The following is a 27,969-nucleotide window of genomic DNA, read 5'->3' as shown; positions in this document are numbered from 1 at the left end:
GAGATTGTTTGGGATATCATCGGCCTTAGTGAGATTAGAAGATCTGCTAAGGCTTATACATTGCTTAATAACGGGCGTGTCCTCCACTATAGAGGTTTCCTAGATAAGAAGCAATATGGGGTACGATTCTTATTGCATAAGGACATAGCGGGCAACATTGACGAATTATGCAGCTTTAATGAGCGGGTAGCTGTAGTCGTAATCAAGCACAATAGGGGGTAGAGATTAAAGGTAGTACAAGCCTACGCTCCAATATGCAGTCACGACGATGAGGAAGTAGATCCGTTTTATAAAGATGTTGAGTTACCGATGAGAAAGCGCAAACTCAGTATACTATAGTAATGGGCGACCTCCATGCAAAAGTGGGGAAAAGGCAGGCTGGGGATCAACCAATTGGCCACTATGGCGTCGATGTTAGGAACGTTAGAGGAGAGATGCTTGTGGAATCCGCAGATGGGAATAAGCTTCGAATAATGAATACCTTATTCAAGAAGCGTAGCGACAGAAAGTTGACCTGGAAAAGCCCTAATGGTGAAACAAGAAATCAAATTGGCTTCATACTTTGTGTTGATCCCAGCGTAGTGCAGGATGTAGAACTGATAGCTGGGGTAAGGTGCAATGATCTTAGCTTAGTGACGGCTAGGATTCAGCTCAATTTGAGGACGGACAGAGCGAAATTCGTCAAGAAGGAACAAGTCAACATTGATGCAGTAAGGGTAAGAGCACACAAACTCAGGCTGGTGCTTGCAAACGAATGTAGAGCCTTCGAACAGAGAGATGATGATGACTAGAGCTAATGAATGAAAGTAACTAGATTGGATTCAAACGCAGCAATTGAAGTGAGAGGCCAGGCACCAAGGCAACCAGTAGGCAATCTCTCCCAAGTAACAAGGGACCTAATAAACAAACGACAAAAATTGAAAGTGTCCAACTCAAGAGATAATTCGCGGAACTGTCAGAACTGATCAACATGGCGAAAATAAGTGATATTCGTAATTATAACGCGAGAAAGACTAAAGACGCCGCAAAAAATGGACGCTGCCTGAAATCAGTGAGAAGGAAACTTGGCATAGGACAAACCAAGATCTATGCAGTAAAGGATAAGCAGGGTTATATCATCAGCAATCTCGAAGATATAGTAGAAGCAGCGGAAGAATTCTACACTGATCTGTACAGTGTCCAGAGGAGTCAGGGTACCTCAATTCCAAACAGTAATGGACAGGATATAGAAACTCCTCCTATACCTAGAGATGAGGTCAGAAGGACCCTACAAGACATCAAAGGAGGAAGAGCGGCAGGAGAAGATGGAAGAACAGTCGATTTAATCAAAGATAGAGGAGACATAATGCTTCGAAAACTGACGGCTCTCTATATGAAGTGTCTGTCGACTGTAGGGGTCCCAGAAAACTGGAAGAATGCAAAGATTACGCTAATCCACAAAAAGGAGACATTAAAGAATTGAAAAATGATAGGCCCAAAAGCTTACTCCCAGTATTATATAACATATTTAACAAAATAATCTCCAATAGAATCAGGGCAACGCTGAGCTTTAGTCAAGCACGGAAACAGGCTGCTTTCAGGAAGGGATATTCTACAATGGATCACATCCATGTCGTCAATCAGGTTATTGACAAATCCGCAGAGTACAATAACCCTCTCTATACGGCTTTAATAAATTCAGAAAAAGCATTTGATTCAGTAGAGTTACCAGCAGTCATACAGGCATTACACAATGAAGGTGTACAGAACGCTTGCGCAAATTCCTTGAAAAATACTGTAACGTGGTGGTAACGTTTATGAACACAGAAGCAATACTGTGAAAGAAAAAAATAACTTTTATTGGGCGAACCTGTGCCCACAAAAACAGGCTACACTTGTAGCATAACAATAGCAGTGAACACGGTCGGCGCTCGTCCTAAATCTGATCAGCGGGTCAGGCGCGTCGGCTTTTATACATCAGTCATCGAATGTTCCAGAGTAATTGTGGGACCCGCATGCCTTCCACAAAGTTCTACATTATTCGCGTCGCGCACACATGCGATCAGATTACACGAGGTTTCCGTCACAGACAGTGGATGGAATCATCGATAACATTCCAGAAACTTCCGATACATGCATGCGCGTCCCGCGCTGCCTGATAACATTTGTTAGACGATGAAACGTGTCGCCCAATAAAGACAAACAAGTACACGTGTCAATACCTCCTCTTAATAAACATGGACCCGATGCTGCAAACAAACGAAATTAATAAAGATGCACTCGTAGCAAAGAAAACAACGAAATATGAAAGTTCGTCAGTGTCCGTAAAAAGGTTTAAGGCGCACCACATGGACCACTTCAGATTGTGCGCGGCGTCGCTGTGAGTGCGACATGCCGTCTGGCACGACATTATAGTCCAGTGCGCCAATACGTCGGATGACGTTGTAGGGTCCGAAATCGCGTCGCAATAGTTTCTCACTCAGTTCTCGTTGGCGTGTCGGGGTCCACACCCAAACACATTCGCAGCGCTGGTACTCCACGATGCGTCGTCGGAGGTTGTAATGTCCGCAGTCGGTACGCTGCTGGTTCTTGATCAGCAGGCGGGCGAGATGTCGGGCTTCTTCGGCGCGCTGGCGATAGGCAGCGATGTCAAGATTCTCTTCGTCAGTGAAGTCCGACACCATGGCGTCGAGATTAGTAGTCGGGCTCCTACCGTAAATCAGCTTGAACAGCGTCATCTGATTAGTTTCTTGCACCGCCGTGTTGTAAGCGATGGTTACGCACGGCAGAACGGCATACCAGGTCTTGTGTTCGACGTCGACGCACATTTCTAGCATGTCAGAGAGGGTTTTGTTCAGGCGCTCCGTGAGACCATTCTTCTGCGGTTGGTAGGCCGTTGTCCTCCTGTGGCTTGTCTTGCAGAATGTCTTGAGTGAGCTCCACTTTAAAGGCCATTCCTCTGTCAGTGATGAGGACTTCTGGGGCACCATGTCGAAGCAGGATGTTCTCGACGAAAAATTTCGCCACTTCGGCTGCGCTGCCTTTTGGTATAGCTTTAGTTTCAATGAAGCGGGTGAGATAGTCCGTCGCCAAGACGATCCACTTATTCCCGCATGTTGACGCCGGAAACGGCCTCAACAAATCCATCCCAATCTGCTGTTTGGGTGGCGAGGAGGTTCGATCGGCTGTAGTAATCCTGCTGGCCTTGTCGGTGGTGTCTTGCGTCTCTGAGAGTCTCGGCATGTCTTGAAGTAACGGGCGGCGTCAGTGGTGAGACGCGGCCAGGATTACGTTTCCTGTATCCTCGGCAGCATCCGATAAACGAGTCGCGCGATAAAGACAAGTAGACGTGTCAATATGCATGGAGTACACATTGAATCCCATCTGTATGGGGAATGTTCGTGTACAGCAACGCCACGTGAAGTGTGACTAGAAGAGCATCGCTTGGAACACGCGAGACAGGAACTGGCTAGTATCTTTGATATAAGAAGAGAATTTTGGAGGAACTAAACTGATAAGGTTATCTACATAGCGGGTCAAATTCTCTGTGAGGGTACCTATTCCTGAAACTATTGGTCACCCTAGGTTGTTTTCCTTATGCCTTTAAGCAAGGACATAAAATCTTCTACAGGTTCGACAGCTAGTTTAGTTATACATAAGCAGGAAGATACCTATAAATAGGGGTCAAACAGGGAGACACATCTCCAATGCTATTTACTGCATTCAAGCTATTAAACAGGGAGTAAATAGTAAACGAGTAAAGATCGGAGTAAAGAGTGAAGATGTTAGGAGTAAAGATCGATGGCTAATATCCCAGCAACCTTCGGTTTGTCGATGAGATTGTTCTATTCAGCCACAAAGCAAATGAGTTACAACAAATGATTGAGGACCTTAACAGGGTGTAAGAGTGGAGTTGAAGATTGATATGCGGAAGACAGAGATAATGATTAATAGCCTGGCAAAGGAACAACAGTTTAGGATCACCAGTCTGCCTCCAGAGTCTGTGAAGAAGTACGCTTACCTAGGTCAATTATTCACTGGGAACCCTGATCATGAGAAGGAAATTCTAAGAATATTAAAGATGGGTTGGATCACGTACCGCAGACATTGCTAGCTCCTGACTGGAAGCTTACCATTATCATTGAAAAGGAAGGCGTATAATCATTGCATTTTAGCAGTGTTGACATATGGGACAGAGACTTGGAGACTGACAAAGAAGCTTGAGAACAAGTTAGGATCTGCGCAAAGAGCGATGAAACGAAGATTGCTAGGCATAACGTTAAGAGACAAAAAGAAAGCGGTTTGGATCAGAGAGCAAACGAGTATAGACGATATCGTAATTGATACCAAAAGGAAAAAATTGAGCTGGACAGGTCATGTAATGCGTTGGTTAAATAACCATTGGACCATTTAGGTTACAAAACGGGTACCAAGAGAAGCAAAACGCAATCGAGGACGACAAAAGACTAGGTGGAACGATGAAATTGGGAAATTCGCGGGCGCTAGTTCGAATCGGTTGGCGCAGGACAGGGGTAATTGGAAATCGCAGGGAGATGCCTTCATTTTTTAGTGGACATAGAATTGGATGATGATGACGATTATGATGATGATGATGATGATGTTTTAGTTCCTGCGAGCTAAGCGCCAAAGTCGAAGTGACGCATATGGGGAACGTGATATTGATCCGGTGTAGTGTCGGCATTCAAAGCTCGGTAATAACCCCAAGGCCGCTAGTCCCCACTGCCCTTGTTTGGAACCAGATGGAGAGGTGAAGACGCATTGCTGACGAAGGAAGAATAGCGCCAAACTGAAGCACGTGTTTCAACTCATGGTGGACGACTTGCAACCTCCATCTAGCGAGCCTCCGTGGTCGGGCGGCGGCAGGTGGGTCGATGGTTGTCACTCAGCAAGTACGCTTTTCTACCTTGAGGCTGGCTCAAACGAACGGATGCCCAATGGGGTGAGATTGTACTGCACGCCAAGTACATCGATGGATCTGACGTTATGCCTAAGGCGACGATCACGAACACTCACATCTAGGCTGAAATGACTGAGGAACTCCGCTTTCGGTATGGCAGAGCTGGCGTCGCTGATCACGAACGCTGATCATGACCATCTGCGCAAGCGCCGGAGTCCGATGTCTAGTGTTGTTGACGGAGGCCCATACGACACGATGGTAGTGTTGTTCACTGCCTGGAACATTGGTGTCGACTTGCCGTGTCGGGGACCCGCGGCCGTGGCGGGAACGATAGACAGTTCGGCTCTGGTGTAGGCTAGGAGGCGGATGCTGATGATGCGATCGACTACGAAAAGGCGGCTTGCGCGAGGGCCGCTGTCACATGCCGCCGTTAGCTACTGGCAGGTGCGTTTCACGTCCACGAACATGACTGGCTGCAGCGATTTGTTCACGAAACCGACGCTGGTACCACAACAACTGGCGCGGCGAGACTCTAGGTGCGCTGCGAGACTGTGAATGTGAATGGTTGAGCGGAAGTTGGCCACCAATGTTGCCACCCGTCTTCAGCTTCTCCAGTGCACTGGTAAGACGGTCGACTGTTTCCTGAAGGCGCGAGAGTCCGTCACCTGGCTCTGAGACTCCCAGCGGCGATAGGTAACTCCGCCGCAGAGGAGCCGTCGGATATGCGGTCACCGAGTGCAGCCAGCGGATCGAGACTCGTCTCCTCGGAACCCGCGTGCACTATCCGTGCATAGCGTGGGAGGCATTGCAAGAACAACTCGCGCAAAATTGAAAGCAAAGTTCTCACCCAGTAACTGACGCAACCAGTGCACGAGTTGTGACGGTCATTGGTCGCCGAGTTCTGAGAAAGGAGCTGTTGGAGCCTGCTCTGTTGCAATGACTCGACGCGCTGCAGGACCGTGCGTTTCAGGTAGTAATATGCTTTGACCGAAGGCATACCCGCTAGAAAGTCGTCTATGGCATCTGCGATGTTGACGAGTAGCGCGGCGATCACGTGCAGGTATGCGGGTACTTAGCTGTCTAAGAAGTGATTCGCCTTAGTTTAAAACGGAACCTCTACTTGTATAAACCAAACTCGGGGATTCTTGGGCCAAGAGCTGGGAAGCTGAAGCTCTGCGGTGATGAGAGTAGATGCAATCCTGGCGTAGTCTCTGCCAGCAGTATTAGGAGTAGCGTCGTTATGGCTAGTGTACTAAAAAAGACGTAAATATCCTTGGTCACCTCCTGTAGAGATCTCAATTCGGCGGAGGCAAGGAATACACGTTTTTACAGCTTGTGAGCGGAGACGAGTGGCTTTATTCGACAGTAAAATTAGCTTTGCGGAGTGGCAGTGGTAGCGCGTTAGTCGGGCAGGCGCTGTGGTTTGGAGAATAGGCAAGGCGCAATGACCTCTCGGCCTGTGCAACGACGAGACGAACGATCGCTACACGCAGTTAGACGACCACGGACCATCTGCGCAATAGCCGAGTCTACTAGTGGTACTGCTGACGCGAGAGGCAGGTGCAGTTCTTTGGGTAGCTGCACGTCGCGGTTGCGTAGACAGGGCTGTTCTGTTCCTGCTGCCACTCTCATAACCACGCGCTGGCATGGCAGCTGCTACGTCAACTGCGTGTTCTCTCATGAGGAAGCCGGCACAGAAGTTTTCTATCTTCGTAAGTAATTCTGTTGGGGGTTGTTACGGTCTAGTCACGTGTCCAAATAAACTGAGCTTATGGCGAACTTACTTGCCAAATTCTAACCCTCGTTGCAGTTTTTTTTTTCGACCCTTTCGTATCCTCGAATGATAGAGTCAGGCATCTGGCCATCAAAGTACTTCAAAACTGATCGTCTATGTGATAGCGCGTCCTTGGCACGTAGCAGCGTAAGGCACCATAAGGCACCACCTCCACTATTACGCGAATGAGTTGGAGTCCTCCGAGCTCGCGCGCCTCTATCGTGCTCAGCAATGGCTGCTGCCTGCAAGGCAACGATTTCTTCAAGCGCGTTTGATTACTCAGCGTTCAGTGGTCCAAGATGACACGTGTATATCGGATTTCATGGCACCAGATGTTGTTAATGGGACAGCAGCAGTCGATAAATCCCACTGACAAAGACCACGGAGTCCATTACTGGTTTTATTCCAATGCAAATTAGTGATACGACCCCACAGCCGCCGTCGTCTTTCCTTTATAATTTGTAATAATGCATTCGAGATTGATTGCCCTCTTCATCTAAAATCTCTCCCTAACTCGTTTAGGCTTTGAAAAACCATTCTAAACATCCTACAAACAATGCCGCTGAACACGAGAATATTCATCACCAGCACCTTTACTTTGCTCTTTGCAATTGCCAAACAAAGCGGCTCTGCATTTCACTTACTTTAGTACTGTTCTTGAAGTTACCTTGAAGAAGCATGTGAGTATAGTCAATGGCTGTCAAGCTCACAAATATAAATCCTGCAAAGAAAGCACAAGATCAAAAAAATTACAGATGCACCACAGCAGTACAAAGTGAAAATATTGGATTTTCTTTTAATGAGTCGCCATGGTCATTTCACCGAAAGTAAACAACGTTGATTATACGGTCCTGAACATGTTGTAACATAGGGCAGTGTATGCAGCTTATAAGTAGGTAACAGTGGGATGGTTTGTTTTACCATTACAGCACATTTTGACAGACAGTCAATACTCAAATTGTAAACGTGGCTTGTTGACCAGCAGCATGTTGACCAGCAGCTGGAGATGAAATCATACATTCTCACAGCGTTAGCATAGATTTAATGAATAGCTTTTCTGCAAAGGAAAGCTGAATTGTAGCCTGAAAAGCACACGACATACCGCCGAGATTTTGAAGAACTTTTTTTGAGCCGGACTAGACAGAATACATAAAAAAACACATTCGAAACATTGACCTATGATGTCGTGCCTGATGCTGTCAACAATCACAGCGACACCGTGCACGACCTGAAATTGTCAACGTAATGTGTCACTGGCTCTGTTGGCTTATTAGATAAGGTGCTATGCTGCTAAGCACAAGGTTGTGGAATCAAATCTAGGCCCTGACGGCCGCATTTGATGGGAAGTGAAATGAAAAGTACCCATGTTCTATGCGTTGGGTGCATGTTAAATGACACCGGTGGTCAAAATAATTACTGCCATGTACTCAATCCAACAAAAATTGAGTGCCCACAAGGAGTTTTGCATTGCGTTGCTTACTCGCAGCGCAGCGAGTCAACACCGACAGCTGATTGTTCGGCTTCTCTATAATCTAATCTTGCAGGGGTTCGCAAGGAACCAAAGCACGTTGCATTTAGGGAGGCAGACACAGCAGCAAAGCTTTTATGTAAACGATGCCCAAAATTATTGGCCTGTATCAAATATCGCGACGTGGTGCAAAGTGGTAGATAGGTATGGAAGTAATTGGGAAAAATCTGTTGTAGCAGCGGCCTTTCACGCACAGTCATTTGCCGGACCTTAGCGGCCAAGTGTCGTCATGGGCATCTCTAAAACGCTTGCTTAGCATTACAAAATTACATTTACTCTGCAGACGTAAGTACTCACCTCCAACAACTGACATGTCATTAGTGGTGGATAGTATTTCTGATTTTTTGACGATCTCATGCATGCTGTACAGCACTCCTTGTGGAAACGTGAAATCTGGCGGAACAGGCAGCACGATGTTGTAAGTGAGGCTCCCGGTGGAAACTTCATGGGTGGAGTCAGCTGCAAACTCGATACACATTGTATGCGATGCGGCATCATAGTACGAGTTCGGATCATTGTTGATGTACTTGATTATTCTACTTCGACACCCAGTTACAACGGAGCCTGCGTCCTCAAGTGGTATAGGTCCATGATAACTCGGTGAATCGATTGAGGTTTCTGCAGAAAACCAGAAATGTGAAGAATGTGAGCAAAACAGTAATCGTAAAACCAGCAGAAGTCACGCGTAAAGAATTGTAGCTATTTTTACTAAATGATCTACAGCTAGAAGTCCTTTGTAGACATGGGCACCGCAACGAGGGCCTTCCTCACCCTCATCTGCCCTCACTCACCCTACGTGGTGAGGCTGGGGCCGCCTTCGGGAAGATTGGTTCAGGTGAGGGAGGGGCGGACGTTGTGATGGGAGGGTGAGGGAGGGTGCGATGACAAAGCTTGGTTAAATGAGTAAAAGGGGATTCATACTGATGAAGTTCAAAGAAGTCAATCAGATCGTGTGTGTAGTGAGTTTGCAGCCTAAAGTTTTGAAGTACGCTGGCAGGAAGTCTCTGTAGCGCAGACGTTCGTGAAAGCTAACTTTTAACCGACTGAATTCATAATTGCCTGTTTGTATTAGCTATAGCTGAACCTACTGCAAGCTATAGAGACTGAAAGCGGTAGCCAGAGTGGGAGGAATGATGGCCACTTTATGGCATCACCATGAAATTATATTTTTTTTAATGAGCACCACCTGTCAAGGCACTCCTTGATACAAAGTAAACGCCCTGGAATATACGAGTTTTTGTATTAAATAAGCGGACAAAACTTTAACGATTTTCGGGCACTGAGCGTTTGTTGACCTATCAACAAAATTAAAAATCAAGTACTAGAAAGAACACGTCGGTAATGCATCTAGAGCTCATTTAGAGTACAAACAAAATTGCCTTGCTGTATCCCTGACCTCGCGCATGGAAAAAACAACTGAGCGACATTATTTACGGTAAACATACAGCTTAAATGTTTTAGCTCAGTCTTCACAAGTGAAGCCGTTGGTCTGATTCTCAAGAATAAGCACAGCAGAATAGTTGAATTAATTCACATGTAGTTGTTAAATATGCATGAATTCCGACGAATATCTTGTTTTCAAATCCCCATAACTGGAGCCTGAAGCTTTCGGAATTAAAACAACGCTATGGATTTATTATAAACTCGACAGCACTCAGAAATTCAATCTTGTTGCATGTAGTACCTTGACAACATCCTCGTCTTCAACACCACTACCGAATCTCGCAAGCTCCATCTACGCCAATAGCTCGCAAGACTAATCAAGTTTGGTCTTGTCGATTGGTCTTGTCGTCTAGTCGAAGAGCGAGTTCGGTGCTACAGAGTTGGTTTCCCAGGCCATCACATCAACGCATACGGCGTTCGTCCACTCACAACCCGCGTCGAAGGCATCCATGAGTTTCCTCAGCCATTCACCACCACGCAACTGCGCGAATTTCTTGGACTCGCGAACTCTTACCGCCACTTCATTCCTCGCTGCGCGAATATACTGCACCCTATACATGACCTTCTCTCGGACCTCAAGACACCGAATACTCTCGTGCCCTCGAACGCTCACCGCGCGTTGAGGGACATCAAAGGAGCCATTGACGGCACAGCGCTCCACGTCCACCACAAATGCGACGCCAGAAATTTCATTGTGGTTGATGCATCAAACACTGCTATTGGTACAGTCTTACAGCAGTTAGTTGCTGGTGTTTGGCAGCCAATTGCCTTTGTTTCCAAGGCGTTTGTGTCCCCTCAGTGCCACTACAGCACCTTCCACCGACAGCTGCTTCCCATCGATTTTGCTGTGGAGCACTTTCAACATTTTCTCGAGGGACGCTCCTTTCCTGGCCTTAATGTCCGTAAACCACTCACTTCCGCCCTAGCGTTTAGCAGCACCTTCTACACTCTCCAAGAAATCAGACAGATCTACATTTTTTAATACACAAGCGACATTCGTCATGTAAGCGCAAAATCCAACGCCGTTGCAGATGCAGTTTGTGGCACCGCCATCCATGGAATGGACCACGGCCTACCGGTCGTCCACTTCATGGCCATGGCTGCGACCCAGAGTATCGACGCCGAGCTCCAACTGATTGGCACTAGCGGCAGCTCTCCGGTGTTTCAAGCCACCTTGCTCCCTGACCGCGACGTACCCCTCCTTTGTGATACGTCGACCGGAAGTCCATGTCCCTACGTGTTCCACCCATGCCGCCGGACTGTCTTTGATGCCCTCCATTTCTTGGCTCATCCTGGCATTCGTGAAACACAAACGAGTCGTCACTTCTGGTTATGTGGGGCCTGGTATCAACGTAGATGTTCGTCACTGGTCGCGCGCGTACGTAAACTGCCAATGTTCTAAAGTGCATCGCCACACTGCGACTCCTCTTGGCACATTTCTATCCCCGGAGGCCCGCTTCAGCCATCTGGACGTCAATATTGTCGGCCCTTTCTTCCATCGCTACCTGTTAACCTGTATTGACAGGATCACCATATGGTCTGAAGTGATGCCCTTCCTGGGCATAACGGCGGGGTCCATAGCTCGAGCACTCATCACACTCTGGGTTAGTCACTATGGTGTATCTTCCACCATTAAGGCTGATTGGGGTCGTCAATTCGGCTCAAAATTGTTCTCCAATCTATCTCGGCTCCTCGGTAACAATTGCATCAAGACTACCTCTTACCACCCGATATCCAATGGAATCTTTGAATGTTTTCACCTCCAACTTAAGGCTTCACTTCGCTTCGACGTTTCCTTTATCGTGGATCGAGCGCATTATTTTCGTCATGCTTGGCATCCCCATCACTCTCCGCAGTGGCTTCTTTCCAGCGCCGCCGAGCTTACGTGTGGAGCTACTCTTCGAGTCCCTGGCGAATTCTTCGACGGATCGCCCACCATCCTTGCTGACGTTTCTAACTACGCCTACCGTCTACGCAGCACCATGCGTAGTGTTGTTCCCCCGACAACGACGTTCTTCCCGTCCTGTATACGTCAACCGTGGCATTCAGAACTGCATTGCCCATCTCTGTAGGCCACGACGCAATGCGTCGTCTTTTACGGCCCCTGTATAAAGTTCCGTTCAAGCTACTCAAGCATGCACCTGGTAAAGGTGTTTATTAGCGACCAGCGCTTGGGCAGAGCGTCAGCGCCGGGCACGGACTCACAGTACGAGTGGTGTTCCCCGAGAACAGCGCTGGAGAGCTTGAACTACAATAAGGCGCTGGAGAGGATGGGCCACTACAGTGTTCCTCTTCTTCACTACAACTTAAACACTTTCTATTTCTCGTCAACAGACGGGAAGATACAATCTCCGTCGACCGTCTGAAGCCTGGCTACCTAGACTCTGACGTTTTCGCCACTTTTGGTGTCGCATTCCCTCCAGGCAGGGCTAGACCTACTCGCCGCGTGCGTCTACATCCAGGTCTCGAGCCAAGGCTTCTATGCGACGCCATAAGTACGTAGTTTCGCGGTCGCCGTGATCCTCCATTGTAAGAAGGCACTCTAATCGATGCTGCTCCGTTTCAGTGGTGCGATGGATGAGTGTCACCTTAAGGAAGTCGCAGCGGCGGTCGACGGGTGGGGAGCGTAGAACATCGCGAACAATTGCAACAGTACGAAGTAGAAGCGCTCGAACGACGTGCTCGAACATGGTCAACTGCGAACTGAGGTTGTGGCGATGATAAGGAACCAAAGTTCCGAGTCTGACGACCAGAATTCCGGGAGCTTGAGAACGGAGACCCCGTGCTCGCGGGGTGATGGGGCGGATAGCAGTACTTGATTGCGTGAGTCCGAGGCCATGACTACTGGAAAGGAGACGGCCTGCGAAGACAGCGGCGCTCAAGTTCCTGGAGGCGGAAGGCCCAGCAATACGGCTGAGGCCCCGGTGCTGAGAGCGATCACACGAAATACAGTCACCAATTTGTGGACGAAGAAAAACTAGACAGACGTCGGTGCCTGATGTCTACAAATTATATTTTGACAGGGACTACTCAATCAGGCGGGAGCTCGAGAAAGCGCTGCTGGCCTTCGACCTTGCAACCGCCGATTCTCCGCTCGCGCACCGTCAGCGTGCTGGACATGTCGTCATCGTCTTTTGGGATCGGATCACTGTGGTACGTATTAGTGCGCCATACTAAAGTTTTTTTTTTACTTTGTGCACTTACGGTATGCAACGGCTGTGGCATAAATGAAAGACGTGAACTCATGCTTTACAAAAGCAGCATTTTTTTTCTTGAGCCGCCACGGCTGGCATGCACTCGGGAAAATCGAGCTTTGCAAAGTTTGTCAGAAGAAGTAATTTATAGGTGGAAGTGTTCCTGGAAGTTTTGAATTTTTATTTGGATTCCACCGCAGTAGTTGTCGGAGATGAACTACATGTGCAGAAATCCGGTGTCTGCATCGGCTACAGTGTCGTACCAATACTGAGTGAGGCTTTTATCAGTGGCGTGAATAGAGTGTTTAAAGACTATGTTAAAGACTCCACCTAAATATGTTGATGCGCCATGTTGATGATTGCCTTGTGTTTTTGGGGTAACTACAATATAAGGAAACCGTCAATTGTGTTCTCGGACTGTTTAGTACGCGCATCCTTGCCCTCAATGCATCAATTCAGGCTTCAGTTCCTTGATTTGGAACTAGAATTTAAGCCAAATCATGTCTTTTGGGCATACCACCTAGGGATAAGAAACCATGGCTGAGTTATGCTTCCAGTCACTCCAACGTGATGAAGACGGGGACAGCTTTCCCCGCCTTGCAGGCAGTGCTCGAAAAATCATGAATTCAAAAAATGCAGGATAACTTTATAAAACAGGCTGAAAGATTAAACATCGCTGTGTAACGAAACTAAGTGACAGTCTCAGTTTGTAATAAATTGAAAGGCGTGATCAAAGCAAAATAAGGCAGCTACAAGGTGAAAGATACGCATCCATTCGAAGTTATTCCATATGTCCATGGCCTCTCCCATGGGTAGAAGAAGATAGGAAAAAGGCATGGTGTATACATAGCTTTTTCAGCGCCAGACAAGCTGTCGAAGGTTTGTAATTTGGTAAGTCAAAAGGAAGGGTTTGCCCGGTCATCACGGAGAAATGAGTGTCATAACCAACATACGAACGAGCATGGGCCGTCTAAGATAGGCGTTGATTATCGGGTGCCCTTAACGAATGGTAAAACATATATCGGAGAGAGCGCGAGATGTATTAATCTGAGAGTAAGGTAGCGTGAGCTATCGCTGTCCAACAGCCCGGGTTTACGTTTGCCAACGAACTGCGAGAGTGCTGTTAGAAGTCTGTTTTCAAGCACGCGGAAGTTACTTTCACGGAAAGCAGACCCATCGGCCGTAAGACAATACAGGCTTTCCACATCAGAAGAAAGGGGGAGGGGTGCATTAACCCCCCGTCAATTAATCTATCTGATATGGAGCACGCGTATCTATGCTGCACGTGCTACCATTGACTCACGCGGCCTACCGCGAGTAGACTGGTTTCTCTAAAGGCTTTATCTAAAACTTTTTTGCTAAGTTGCCTACATTGATGGTCATACATCCCTCAGGCTGTACACTATTTAAGGTGGACTACCTGCTTTAAATAAATCAGATGCTAGTCTGCGCTCGTCTGCTTGACTTCTTTTCTTGTGTCCTGTCCTACCAACCAGTTTGTTGAAAAAGATGGACCCGTACTAACTCGCCCAGCTGTCAATGCTTTTCATAACATGTTCGCATATTAAGTAGCATTCCAGATTTCTACAAATTAAAGATCGCCATCAGATCCACAACAGCCACGAAAACAAGAAGGAAACACCCTAATAGTGTTACGCAATGCTTGCATACGAACGCGACAACCATGCTGCTGAGCGGCATTTCGGCGAGTGAGTGCGAGTGAACCCGGCTGAGTGTACTTTTGCTTGGTCTCAGTGAGTTCTGTTAATTTAGACGACCTAAAGACAAAGTAAAACAGCTGAATTCGCGACGGCGATGGCATTGTGCTACTGGATACATCACACGAGTGCATAAAAAAAATATCAAGAACGGGAATGCGCGGCTCTGCGCCGCGGCTGCGATTTTCCCCTACGCTTCGCGAACGCGCGCATCCACTTTTACTCCTTTCGCAGGACCTCGAAGGGAGAGTCGGCGCCGCTCCGTTCCGGATACAGGCGCCGCCCTTCAATCTCCCCTCCCCCCTTTATCTATTTCTTCCGCGTGGCATTAAGAAGGCTTGGAAGAGAAGGGGGGGGAGTGGTCACTGCAAAGCGCGAAGCATCCGGGTATTGAGCGTTTAGTGGTTGGCATATAAGCAATACCCTTTCGCTCTGGCGGCTAGAGGGAAACAAGTTGTGCTGTGGGCTGAGTTTTTGCGAGAAGCACGCAAGTTCGACCCTGTCAGAGTTTATCCAGATAAAAAAATTTCGTCAGCACAGTTACTATTGCTGATCAGCCTTCATTCGAAGCATCCTCTTTTGCACTTGGGCGCTCGAGCCTTCGTGCGGAAGCAGTTTTGGCTGCCGTTCAGCGTAACTTGACATCATGGCATTGGCTATTCGCTGATCGTGCTACTAAACAGCGCTTGGAGCGTTGCCTACGATGAATGGTACAACTGTTGGTTCTGTGGAGCGACCGGTTATTCCAAATGCTCAGTGTCCAGTACAACCTTCAAGACAACGAGGTGAGGCGGACTTTCAGCATCGCTCTCGTTAATCGTATTTCGATTTAACGTCGGCAATGTAGGATTCGCACGTACATTTGGTGCCTTGCCGGAAGGAAAATAGAGGCAACAGGGAGCTGACGCCAAGATGCCAGCCTCGGCAAGCCAGCCACCTATGATGCCACCTCACGGCATTCTCTTCAGGGCCAATTTGTGCAATGAGTCGTCAGGAGTAGGCCCTGCAAGTTTATTCGGCTTAAAGTGCATGGTACATCGCAGAATTCAGTGGCGTCCTCGTCATATGCTGTCTATTGTACGCGCTCAGAGGATAAAAGTAATTGCATTTGCACCCCGTTGTAAGGGTCAATTTCCTATGAGCTTGTTTCATTAATTTGTATGACTACGCGTGAGGATGATTACGTACGCTCCCTCAGATTTTTTCCATGCTCCGTGTTTGATGATCGTGTTCAGCGCAATAGTCAGCAAACACGGTTGTCAGCTGTTTCACTACTGCAATTGCTCATCTGCACTTAGGGTACATATATAGTGCCTTAGACCAACCTGCGAATAATTTGGCGAACCAACAGTACTTTAGAAATTCTCAGCACCTAGCATTAGGTTCGGCATCTCAAGAAGTATTACAACGAACTGGACCTCCTGCGGTTCCATAGTTAATGGTGGATACCTGGCATTATGTGTAGTCAAGCTTTTTTGCGCACAATTCTAGCAGGGAAACCTTTACTTCCGAGGCAAGGCTTCATGTAGCACAGTGTGAGAACGAAAGAACTTTGATTTATCCCCAACTGACAAAAAAAGCACATGCGCCATACAATCAAAACGTTTGCGCATCCCGCGGACGCACGCGGCCATAAGCAAATAAAAATTTGCATGCTGTGTAAATATCCCTTTTGTGCGCTTCATCCTTAGGTGAAATAAATGCAGCATTGCCAAAATTAGGTGTCAAACTTATTGGATTTTTATAAGATATCGTGATCAACAGGAAATAAGGAAATTTGTTGTGGTAACGACTATCATGCATTATTCTTTCTAAATTATATCGTTTACAATCTTTCTGCATTCCCCATGTATTAGCCTTATATGACGGCATCTTCGTCATTTACAGGTTCAGTTGAAGAGAAACGTTGAGGTCGTGAGATCTCTGGCCCAGAGCTTCCTGAGTCTGACTGAGTTAGTCCGAGAGGGCCCGGCTGATTAGAATTTTCCTCAGTTTGATTGTGAGTCATCCCACTTGAGTGCCAGTCTCGTGAATGTGAGTCCAAGCTGTTTAGTATTTTTGTGAGTCTGAGCCCGAGCAAACTCGGCTGTGTAAAAACTTGGTGAGTCTCGGTCCGAGTGATCCCAGCTTAGTGTCTGTCTGGTGATTTTGAATCAGAGTGAGACTGGCTGAGTGCAGTTCTGATGAGTCTGAGTCTGCCTGATCTCCGCTGAGTAGAATTTCGGTGAGTCTGAGTCAGAGCGAGCTCGGAGCAACAAAAAATTTATTTGTGAGTCAGGCTGAGTGCGTTCCCTGTATTTGTCCGACCTATGGTCAAACGCCTAAAAGACAAGCAATGTGGCTCGCTTTGACAATAGGAATGGCACTAGAGAACCAGTGTTGTAAATTAAGCTCTCGGGTCAAGGAAATGGTTCATTTGAAATTGTAGAAAACGCTAGGTAAGGGAAGGATGGTAACTTTTTGAGCGTGAGGGTGATGGTGAGAATGAGAGAGGGTGGATAATTTTTTATAGGTGAGGACGAGGGCGAGGTAGGACGGTACATGCGGGGTGATGGTGAGGGAGCAAAAAAAATAGGAGATTTGCCCACCTCTGACCACTAGAGATAACTCAGGAGAACATGAATATCTGAGGTTGCTTTGTAATAAAGCAGCTTCCCAATGTCAGTTAGGTTTATCAAACAAGCGAACGTTTCAAAGCCGTTATTGCACGGCGTCCAAAGACCAGAAAAGGCAACAAGCATTCGAACCTTTCACGCAGGTCCACCTGTGAAACTCATCACCCGTTAGGTGCTTTCATGTCCTTACCACTTAAGATTAATTTTATCGGCTACATGGCACACATATTTAAGTTTGGGGCATAGTGTTCAAATGAACGACACTTTGACACAAAGGGCGTTGTGCGCTACATTCTACACTGCTGGCCGACAGGGCAGCTCATCAGCAAGAGCAGATGGCAACTCGTCACCATGCACTCCACTTTTACTAGGATCAGCAATCAGTATGCAAAAAAGCCTTCATTTTAGATATAAGGTAAGCTGGGTGCAACATTAATTATATTTTAAAGTTTATTCTACTTCGTTCCTTCATTATTACCACACATCAATACAGCCGGAATGGTCTCCAGTACATTTTTTCGTTAGAGATACCTGTGCCTCGCGGAGTGGCACTTTAATTTTGCATTTGCCAAACATAAATGTGGTGCCCCAGTGGCGAAGATTGCAATAGTTAGACTTTGTCTTTGGCAGGATAGTAAAGTGAAATACTGCTCATAGAACCAAAGATCGGGATACTGTTTGATATCACTCGATCGAAGTTACCTGACTGTGCACAAAACAAGTCCAGGAATCTGGAATGTCAACTACTGCGACGGAAGCCAAGCTGGGGCAATGCGGTTGGCGCAACTGTTAAGGTCTGTTTTCCCAGCTACCATGTCCGCGGGTAGAAAAAAATCACAAGTATATGCCCGGCCGCCCCGCGGCGGAGGTGAAGCAAGCGTTAAGCACTGCCCATACGTGGGCCGATCGCGAAGGTAGTGAAATGCCGGGCCGAAGCGCTGCAGAAGTGCAATTCGCCATTAAGGAGCCCACATACACGATTTCGCTGGGTATCCTTGTTCACAGAGTGTAAGGGAACTGAGTGGTCTGATAAATCAATTGCTGAGAAATGCCTCATTTTTCGGAAATTGCACTTTAGACATTTAATCCCGACAACGGTCTCACTCTATATGTGACGTGTAGATTAATTCCATTGGCAAGAATTTTTTTCCTGTGACTCTCTTTAGGCCCGTTTAAAATGCATAGGTCGGCTTTTAATATTCGGGTTGCAGCGCAGTCAGAACGCATCCATTAAGTGCACTCTACGGCATACATTCTGTCTCCCTCTATTTGTAGGCCCAGTTTCTTTTTATAAATTGTCTAAAATTATTTTTCTGGCGCGCTTTTGTTGGGCTACAATGTAGTGGAGCAGTGCTACAGACGGAAAAGATTCATCTGTCGTTCTATTCAACGCAAAGGCTTCGTTGGTCATGTTGAAGCTCGTGCACTCGAATGTGCAGCTATGATGCACATTCGTGGCCAGATGTATAGGAAAGGTGACAGATCCAGATTCTGCAAGAAGCAACGGGCCGAATCGGTTAATGGTTACTAACATACTACGTTAAGCTCTCTCGATATTACACACCATTATTGTAATGAATATTAAGTATCGTAAAAGCAGTCATTCAACAATGACACCGGCTGGGAACTGGCATGATGGAGCCACTAGCCGTAATAAATAATTTAACTGGTGGAATGGTAGTTTTGATTCGTGCACTTCGTTATTGGCGTCATCGGCACTGTAATTAAATGAGTATTTTATTGTGCCCTTCCTAAGCGATAACACCGATGTCTAACTTTCATACAGTATTGGGTTATGAATATCAAATGACAAGTCATTCAAACAGTGACTCATTTATGATAACTAGGAGTGCCAGGGTTGAGTTAGAAGTGATCACGAATAACTTTGCTTAGTATGACAGTGGTAGGTTTTATTCATAAACGTCCTCATTGACATGAATCCAAACGTCGTTGTACGAGAATTTCTTGTGGTGTTCGTTTTCGTTGGCGCCTGCAGAGAAAGTCGTGTACTCGCCCAGCGCGTAGCAGACGACAGGCGGGATGGCGTTTCGCCCTCGCGCATCAGCAAAACTGTTGAGGTGGCAGCATGCTTGATCTCTTTCTTTGTTTTTGTTTTTCTTATCAGAAATCTGGCCTCCCAAACACCATGAGGAAATAAGCGCTCGTGATGCAATTCCCATTTACCTGTAGGTTATACCAGCTGACAGCCGTGGCCGTGCCTTCCATATCAACTCGGCCATTTTTCGCTTCTGTTGAAATTGTGCTTTTTGCGCATAAAACCACATAATTCAAGAAGCTGGCAGGCGCAATCATGGCAATCTTTCCCAGGGAAAGGCGGTTATGTCTCCTCACATATAGTTCAGCATGTTTTCAGAGTGCATATGCAAGGGGAACATTTCGCCAAATTATTTGCCACGCAATGCGTCTGCGCTTAAATTATGCACGGAAGTATGGTGTCCCTGACGTGTGCCTGGTAGCCTTCTTCACACAGGAACCTTCGGTCCGCTGTCTCTGTTTACGCCATTCGCTCGTTATTTTCTAGGATAAATTATTTATACTGGGTAATTAGCTAAGGAAGTTCGTTATTATTTGATTATGCAATTTAGTTTTTAGATGCATAACTAGTTTAGTTGGATGGTTGATCATTAGTTGTTTAACCTTGTTTGATAACGGATGTAGTTGTGTTAGTATAGTTCATTACCTATGGTTTAATTTTGGTAGTGAGTTAATTAATTTCATTATTATTTATTAAATTCCGTTATTCAGTTGTATTTTGTTATGTTAATTATATTGTCTGGTTAGGACACGTATTATTAGCTTAGCTTCGCGGTTAGTTAATTAGTGCAATTTTACCTTCATTAGGTGTTTAGTTTTCGCTTGCTAGTTATTAATTAGTGCAGTATTTTCTTATGCAGTTTTGTTAAGAAGTATATTTTTATTTATTGTAGTTGGTATTCCGGCCTGTTTCGCTGATTACCTCTGGTAGTTCCTATTTATGGAATTAGTTTAGTTAATTAGCTATTTGCTTCATTATATTAAGTTATGGTTAGTTAAATTTGCTTACATGCTTAATTAGTTGACTTATTTATAGTTATGATCAGTTAGTCAGGTTAGTTAACATTTAGGGTGGGTAATTTATTTATAGGTGAGTTCAGTTAGTCAATAATTGGGTCAGCTTATTTAACTTAGTTATGCGGGGATTAGATCAGGCTTGGTTAATTGGTTTAGTAAATTATGTTCTATATTAGCTTAATTTGTTAATTAACTAGTGTATCTTGTAAATTTAGTTCGTCATTAGCTACCAAATTCGTGTGCGTAATTACTACTGAGTTTAGCTTTACATTAGTATAGTGAGGTAGTTATTACTTTGTGCTTAGTAAGCTACCTAAGTTAGGCACCCTTACAAATGAACCGACACGTTAGGTACACAACAAATCTTAGGCAGTCTATCAACAACAGGGGCGTAGCCAGGGGGGGGGGAGGCTTATGGGGCTTCAGCCCCCCCCCCGAAACTTTTCCTGCTGTCCATGCACCGCCGACAAAAGCGACCCCCGGTGCCGGAAATCATTGTGCATTTTGTCTAGAGCGTCTTTTTCACGCTCGGAAAGCCATTTCACCGCGAAAAATGCGAACTGCAGCTAAATTTCGCGGCAACGCCCATGCACCGGGAGTCACATAACGCAAGCAGCCCCATCCGAGCACAAAGTTTCAAGGATGTTTTCATGGTGAACAGGCTCACCGCGGCATTTCGCGGGGGCCGCAGAATCTACCCTCTATCATGGAATTTACAGAGCGCGTGGATATCCATTCCGAAACTTTATGGGTATAAAGTTCTCATAAATTTTTGATGTGAAAGGTGCATTGACATTTCCAAACGTGTGCTTTAGATTTTCAATTGCGGAACTTTGTAAGTTTAATGCTCCCATAAATATTTGGCGCCAAAGGTGCATTGACTTTTCCAAAGTCGCAGATCGGGCCATACAACGAGACAAGCCAAATGAACACGCTATCAGACAAGTTGCCAAAGCCCGCAGCGAGGCCCGATGAGACGAAGCGTTGTCGTGGTTCATTCGTGCCGTCATGTCACATAAAGAAATATCATTTTTCTTTTCACCTGCACCAAAGCATCCAGTGAAGACACTAAAGCCAGCCAAGGCAACAACGTTCTTATTTATTTTTTGCACTTTGGCTTTTAATCGCGAGGACACATTGAGCCTCATCAATGTTTTCGTTCTCGCTCCCCTACCCGCGTGCTGCCAGAGCCAGCCAGAGCGCATGCGTTTTTCGCGTGTTGCCCCGACCACCGCGCCGCGCCCTTCGGTGCGCGTTCGGTTTTCTCTGGCCGGGAGCATTTTCGCCTGACAGAGCTTTGGACGCTTTCTAGCTAGCAGACGAGAAAAATAAACAATGATCGCTAGCCGCAATCACTGTAGGGAGTCGACGGATTGCAGCGCGTTCGCTTGAGCGCAACCCCTCCAGAAAGTCATGTCTCGCCGGTGTAGGATAACGAGCAGTATGCGCGTTGTTCTTGGTGGACCAAGCGTCTTGTGTTTTCTTCGATATTCCTTTAATAGCCATATCAGTTGCCCAAAGTAGGCATTCTATTGTGACCAACGTAGTTTGCGTTTTTTTTTCATTGCGGTACCCCCGCACCACAAAAGGAAAAAAGAAGCGTTGTTGCGGTGCAGCGAATTGTCGCGTGCTAAATTTGCTATTTTGTTACTTCTTTTGCGGAAAGTAATGGGCCATGGGACGCTTCAGCTGCGAGATACTCTTATTATATTATTGCGATAGCAATTATATGGACACTCTAGGCGCATTCCTGTCGTCGCCGTCGCCCTCATGTTCCGCATAAAATCCAAGTGCGATAACATCGTGACCCCGCGCCGCATGCTGTATGTGCGAGTAAAAGCGTGTGGGTGGTGGGGGGGAATGGGTGAGCTGACGATAGTGGCTCAGTCTTGTGTGCGCAAGGGAGAAACGTGAGGAGCAAGCGCGCCGCCTTCCGTCGCGCGCGATACATCAGGGGGAGTGGATGGAATGGGGGCAGGATCTAGGATTCTGTGAATCTGTGATTGCGCAACATGTTTATTTGCCTTGTTTGACGTATTATATACTGTGACTTTTTCTTAGATACGTAGATTTATTGGAGACTTATACGCATAATTAAATATCTTGTTGCGAGGTTTTGTGTATATGTGCCGTGAACTTCGTTTCAAGTGGCACTTTTTTGCCCTTTATCAAGCTGTATCTTCGCATTTGTATATTCTATTGCATCTTCGCATTTCTAATGTACGAGGGTGAGTCAAATCAAAATGAGCCAAACCACCCCGTGCAGTTATGGTTCTGTTCATTATCTGCAAGGCCTGCGCGTAGCACACAGGCATCTCTCATTTACAAAAGTGACACGCAAGTGTGAGGATAAATGTTCTTTAATGCTCTCATACACTGGGATGAACATGGTTGCGTGCCATAATGGACTCTCCAGAAGTTGAGCAGCGTGGTGCCGTCAGGTTTTGACAGCTGAAGGTGTTTCCCAAAAAGAAATTAGTCGCCGTATGGCTGCCGTGTACATGGAACATTGCATTTCATTGGCCACTGTGAAGCGTTGGAACAAACGGTTCTAAGAAGGAAATTAAATTTGCAAAGACAATCCCAGACCAGGCCAAAGCCATCGTGCAATCACCCCTAACAAAATTGCAAAGGTTGATGAGCTGATGAGACAATAACAGAGAATAAGCTTCGATGAACTGGCAGAGCGTGTGAACGTCAGTCACGGTTTGGTTCACGCCATAATTCATGAACATCTCGGTTATCGGCTCATGTGTGCGCAATGGATGCGCAATGGATGCGCAAGATTTTGAACGACCGCCACAATACGGAGAAGATCAACGCTGCCTTTACTTATTTGATCCGGTATAACAATAAAGATGACGATTTCTTGACTGCAATTGTTATCGGAGACGAGCCATCATGCTACTACAAGGAGCCTGGAACACGACGGCAAAGCTTACAATGGAAACATTCAAATTCACCTTCCCCAAAGAAAGCAAAGGCCGTCATTTCCGACAGAAAGGTGTAGTTGACTTTTATTTTTCGATCGTCAGGGGCCATTACTCATAGAATTTGCTAAATCTTGAGAAACTATCAATTGTTTCCGATATTGTGAAACGCCGGATCGGCTGCGTGTCGCATTCAAGAACAAACTACGTGGAAAATTGACGAATGGGGTCATCTTGTTCCACGACAATGCCCGTTCCCACTTCGCTGATGTGGGTAATACAAAACTGGCAAAGTTCAAGCGGGAAACGCTGCAACATCCGCCGTGCAGCTCAGACCTGTCGCCTTGCGACTTCCACATTTTGGGGCAACCGAAAAAACAGCTAAAGGGAAAAAGATTCGTGTCGGACGATATCGTGAAAGTCAGTTGCAGACGTTTTGAAGCAGCAACCCAAGGAGCTTTATGAGACGGGAATTGCGTGACTCTTTAGTCAATGGGACAAATGTTTAAATGTTCATGGGGGCTACTTTTAATTAAAGTATCCTGTTGGTTATATATTCGCATTGGCTCACTTTCATTAGACTCGCCCTCGTATATTCTGCAGAACTCCTGCTTTTTATACGTGGTCTCTGTTGCGACTACAATTTCGGTGAAATTACTCACGATACACGACCGGTGACAGCTGCTGCTGCGTAAAACATTGGAACAAGTGGCAGCGTCATTGAGATTTTTCACTGGCCGTTGCGTTTGTACATGAATGTAAACAAGGATTTAGAATGACAAAGTGTCATTAACATATTTGTCCTCAATTTGTTCATTTCATGGCCTTTACATTTTTCATATCAGTGGTATGCACTGCTTTGCTGGCTTCGAACTGATGTAGTTCTAAAGTTCGTGTGATATTTCCTTGACTCCCACAAAATACGTGGAAGCACTGACATCAGTTATGTTGGGCACAATTTTTGGCACATACGAGCTTATTCTCTTATGAAAAAATACATATTTTACTTTTATTGACAGTGCGTAGCGTTCAAGAATTCGTTTGCAGCATCTTTGGCAATGGCAATGCAGTTATTCGTCTATTTGATCCCTAGGCAAATTGTTTTAGAGGAAGCTTTAGCTCGGGCCCAATTCCGACGCGGCCTATTCAGATAATGTAAAACGCAGAAATGGTTTTCTGAGATAACTCCTTAATCGCTTTAATGAAATTTGATGCATTTGAGAGAGTATGGTAAATTCTAGTGTCTGTTGGAAGCGGTATTTCAATTTGGGGCATGAACTTTGTTTAAAATATTTTGAAAAATTCGAAACTTCGAAAAAAATAGAAGCATGAAATTTGAATAATAATAGTTCTGCATTAAGAACAGATATCACGGTTCTGTAAACGGCATCCATTACACCATTCAAAGCGGACAAATTCGATATGTCGATTTGTATCTTACACGAATTGCCTATGTTATGTACAAGGGTTCTGCAAAAGCCGTATTTCCATAATGCTTATTTTTTTAGACTCATGTGTAACATATCAGTTTTGTCCGCTGTATATGTACAATTATGTGCAATTCACAGAATAGTGAAATCAGTTTTCATTGCTGATTTACAGAGTTTTAAACCTAATTGTTTTGTTTTCAGAAAATGTTTGATTTTTGCCACTTTGAAATGAAATATTGACGACCTAAATCGGAAATTCGAAACAAATAGTCACTAGAATTTAAGTTTTTCTTTTAAATGCAACAAACCTCGTCAAATTTGGTGCAGTGGTAGCCGAGAAAAACGAATTCACCTTCTACATGTATTTAGATAGGAGCATCCGACCTAATGTTTCCTTTTGAGGAGGAGGTCCACCTGCAACGTGAGCCCCCCCCCCTGAACGAAATTTCTGGCTACGCCACTGATCAGGAAGTATGCTTTTAATACTCGAAAACAAATGCACCGTGGAGAAACTGAAACAGGAACAGCTAAACATAGTAACGCAAGCCGTTTGCACATAATTACATAAAAGTAGGACAAGCAATCGCTGTGTATCCGGCTTCAAACAATGTAGTAGTGCCAAGTGTGTCTTTTATGGCGTTGGCATTAGGAGTGGCGAAGTGAAAAACTTATATATGGTACAACTGACGGTGGTGAGCTCCACAAAACCGTGAGTTGCCCTTCGCTTCTCTAAGAGGTAGGGCAATGGTTCACTAAGCTCTGGAACAACAGTTCCCAACGTGGTTGACACTCTTATATCACAGATCCGGGACCTGAAAGAAGTGCGACGCAAGCCTAGCGCCTCTCTCGCATTTACTGCTATATTGCCACTGAATTTATTATTCTATAATAGCCCTCAGTTAGAAATGTAGGTGACCCTTGAAATGGAAGAATACGTTGCAGTTGCTTCGAAAGTGCGCTTGAACTTTTGGACACTGCACAGCAACAGGGTTGTGGTTTGCACGTTGTGCCTACAATTTTCAGAGGCCGACAATGGCAGTCGACCTGTGCGCAAAAGCGGATGTACGCACACAACGTCTGGGGCGTTCCGACCGTCGTCTGCTCTGATGCCCGACGACCACGATGATACCCGCCGTGGTTGCTCAGTGGCTATGGTGTTGGGCTGCTGAGCACGAGGTCGCGGGATCGAATCCCGGCCCCGGCGGCCGCATTTCGATGGGGGCGAAATGCGAAAACACCCGTGTACTTAGATTTAGGTGCACGTTAAAGAACCCCAGGTGGTCGAAATTTTCGGAGTCCTCCACTACGGCGTGCCTCATAATCAGAAAGTGGTTTTGGCACGTAAAACCCCATAATTCAATTCACGACCACGATGATGATGAGGTATTGGCATCGCCTTTGAAACGCGGTGGTGACAGTCATCTAGCCTGATTGATTTTACCAGGTATGCTGCACATGATGCATGAAGCGCTGCGTCTTCTCTATTCATGCCTTTACTTTTGTCCGAGTAGTTCGCGCTCTGATTCAGCCAATCCTTCATGCCAACGCGCCCATTTTTTTGCTTTTCATTTATACATGATGTTCATTCATTGCCCCTCTACTTGCGCCAGGGTCGTGGTGCGTTCATTGACGGTGCCATATAAAACGGTCACGTGGCCTTAGGCGGTAGTTTAGGGACATGAAGTATTGAAGGACCCCGTTAGGACGCAGTATAACCGGTAAATTGTATAGTACGATTGTATAACAGGTGGTCGCTGAGGGCTAGGGAATCAGTTTTTCTTAACTTCACTCATTCAGCACTTTTATAGAACTAAGCAGTCGCCATGTCGTGTGCTCGCGTCAAATGGCCAAAGTAGAAATCGTTCCGTCTGCGACACACTATTGTGCCACCGTACTCTTCCTGGTGTTGTCACACATGCCCTCACGTCAGGCACGTAGCCATTCGCCTTATACAATCACGTTGGCCCACCTGGCAACGTTTTACGTTATCGCAAACGATGATGGGCAGCCAGCTACAACCTAATGCTTTGCATATCGTCAATTCCCACAGTGTCTGAATCTGCTTTTGTTTATTTTCTTCATATTTCATATTTTTTATATTTTCTTAACCTTCTTCATATTTGAGCACTAGTGCATGCCACTATGTATAACTGACAGTGTCGTGAAGAACGGAACTCTAAGTTTATCATTTCTGTTATTGTGGAGGCTTAAAGCCTATAACAGCACTCAGCCTTTAATGAGGTGTGTAGGAGTTTGGGCCAAATGAAGAACTCCGCAACCTATAGCAAAACAGCGACGCAAGAAATAGCAATCGTGCAATGCTTTTTTTTTTTTCGGGTGGAAAGAAGCCGAAATAGCTGCGATATGCTCACCGGACCCGGTCTGGTCGTAACCCTGTCTTTCCTTGGAATACTCATAGCCTTCTACTATAACATCACCCTTGATCCAGTCTAACAACCTTTTAACCAGCTTGTCCGTTCTGTCGTTACTGGGGCCATACACAACAGCCAACTGGCGACGAGCGTTCACCATGTCAAAGGCCTCGCGCGTCACATCTTCAGCGTATGAGGCATTGATCTTCTTGACGCAGGCCAGGTTGACGCGGTCGTTGCCGAGAATGAAGGCGAACACAACCAGAACGAACACTATTTCCGCCAGCAGCGACAGATAGTGGCGCCTGATCGTCTGCAGAAAGAGTCTTCTCCACAAGAAAGTGCGCAGTCTGGAGCACGACGACATGGTCTAGGCTAGACGGAACTTCTGCGCAGTAAGCATGCACGCTGTAAAGGGAATAAGAAAAGATATGCGTCAGTGGCGTCACTCCGTCACGAAGAAAGTGTGCTGCACACAAATGCATGGTACATATTTACATGCATGCATGCACAACATATAAGCATTCAAACACACACGCACGCACCCGACCACCACCCATCCATCCCCGCGCACACACACACATACATACATACATACATACATACATACATACATACATACATACATACATACATACATACATACATACATACATACATACATACATACATACACATACATACATATACATACATACACATACATACACATACATACACGTACATACATATACACACACATACACATACATACATACATACACATACATACACATACATACACATACATACATACACATACATACACATACACACATACATACATATACACACATACATACACTTAAATACACATACATACATACATACATACATACATACATACATACATACATACATACATACATACATACATACATACATACATACATACATACATACATACATACATACATACATACATACATACATACATACATACATACATACATACAT

The 27,969-nt window shown here is 45.8% G+C and overlaps 1 protein-coding gene across 3 annotated transcripts in view; it reads right to left on the bottom strand.

Annotated features, from left to right (window-relative positions):
- Nucleotides 1-27,969, bottom strand: part of LOC135900215 (phospholipid-transporting ATPase ABCA3-like) — a 661,060-nt gene that overhangs the window by 570,112 nt on the left and 62,979 nt on the right. For all 3 annotated transcript variants that reach the window (XM_070536864.1, XM_070536866.1, XM_070536865.1), the window contains exons 2-4: nt 26,974-27,381; nt 8,497-8,817; nt 7,316-7,392 (exon numbers count right to left, since the gene is read on the bottom strand). In XM_070536864.1, coding sequence (XP_070392965.1) covers nt 7,316-7,392; nt 8,497-8,817; nt 26,974-27,340 — 765 coding nt within the window. In that variant the 5' untranslated portion in view covers nt 27,341-27,381. The remainder of the gene's footprint in view (nt 1-7,315; nt 7,393-8,496; nt 8,818-26,973; nt 27,382-27,969) is intronic.

The sequence above is a fragment of the Dermacentor albipictus genome, chromosome 4, assembly GCF_038994185.2.
Source record: "Dermacentor albipictus isolate Rhodes 1998 colony chromosome 4, USDA_Dalb.pri_finalv2, whole genome shotgun sequence".
Lineage (NCBI taxonomy): Eukaryota > Metazoa > Arthropoda > Arachnida > Ixodida > Ixodidae > Dermacentor > Dermacentor albipictus.
The sequence above is the reverse complement of the archived record's forward strand: the minus strand, read 5'-3'. Positions and strand labels throughout refer to the sequence as shown.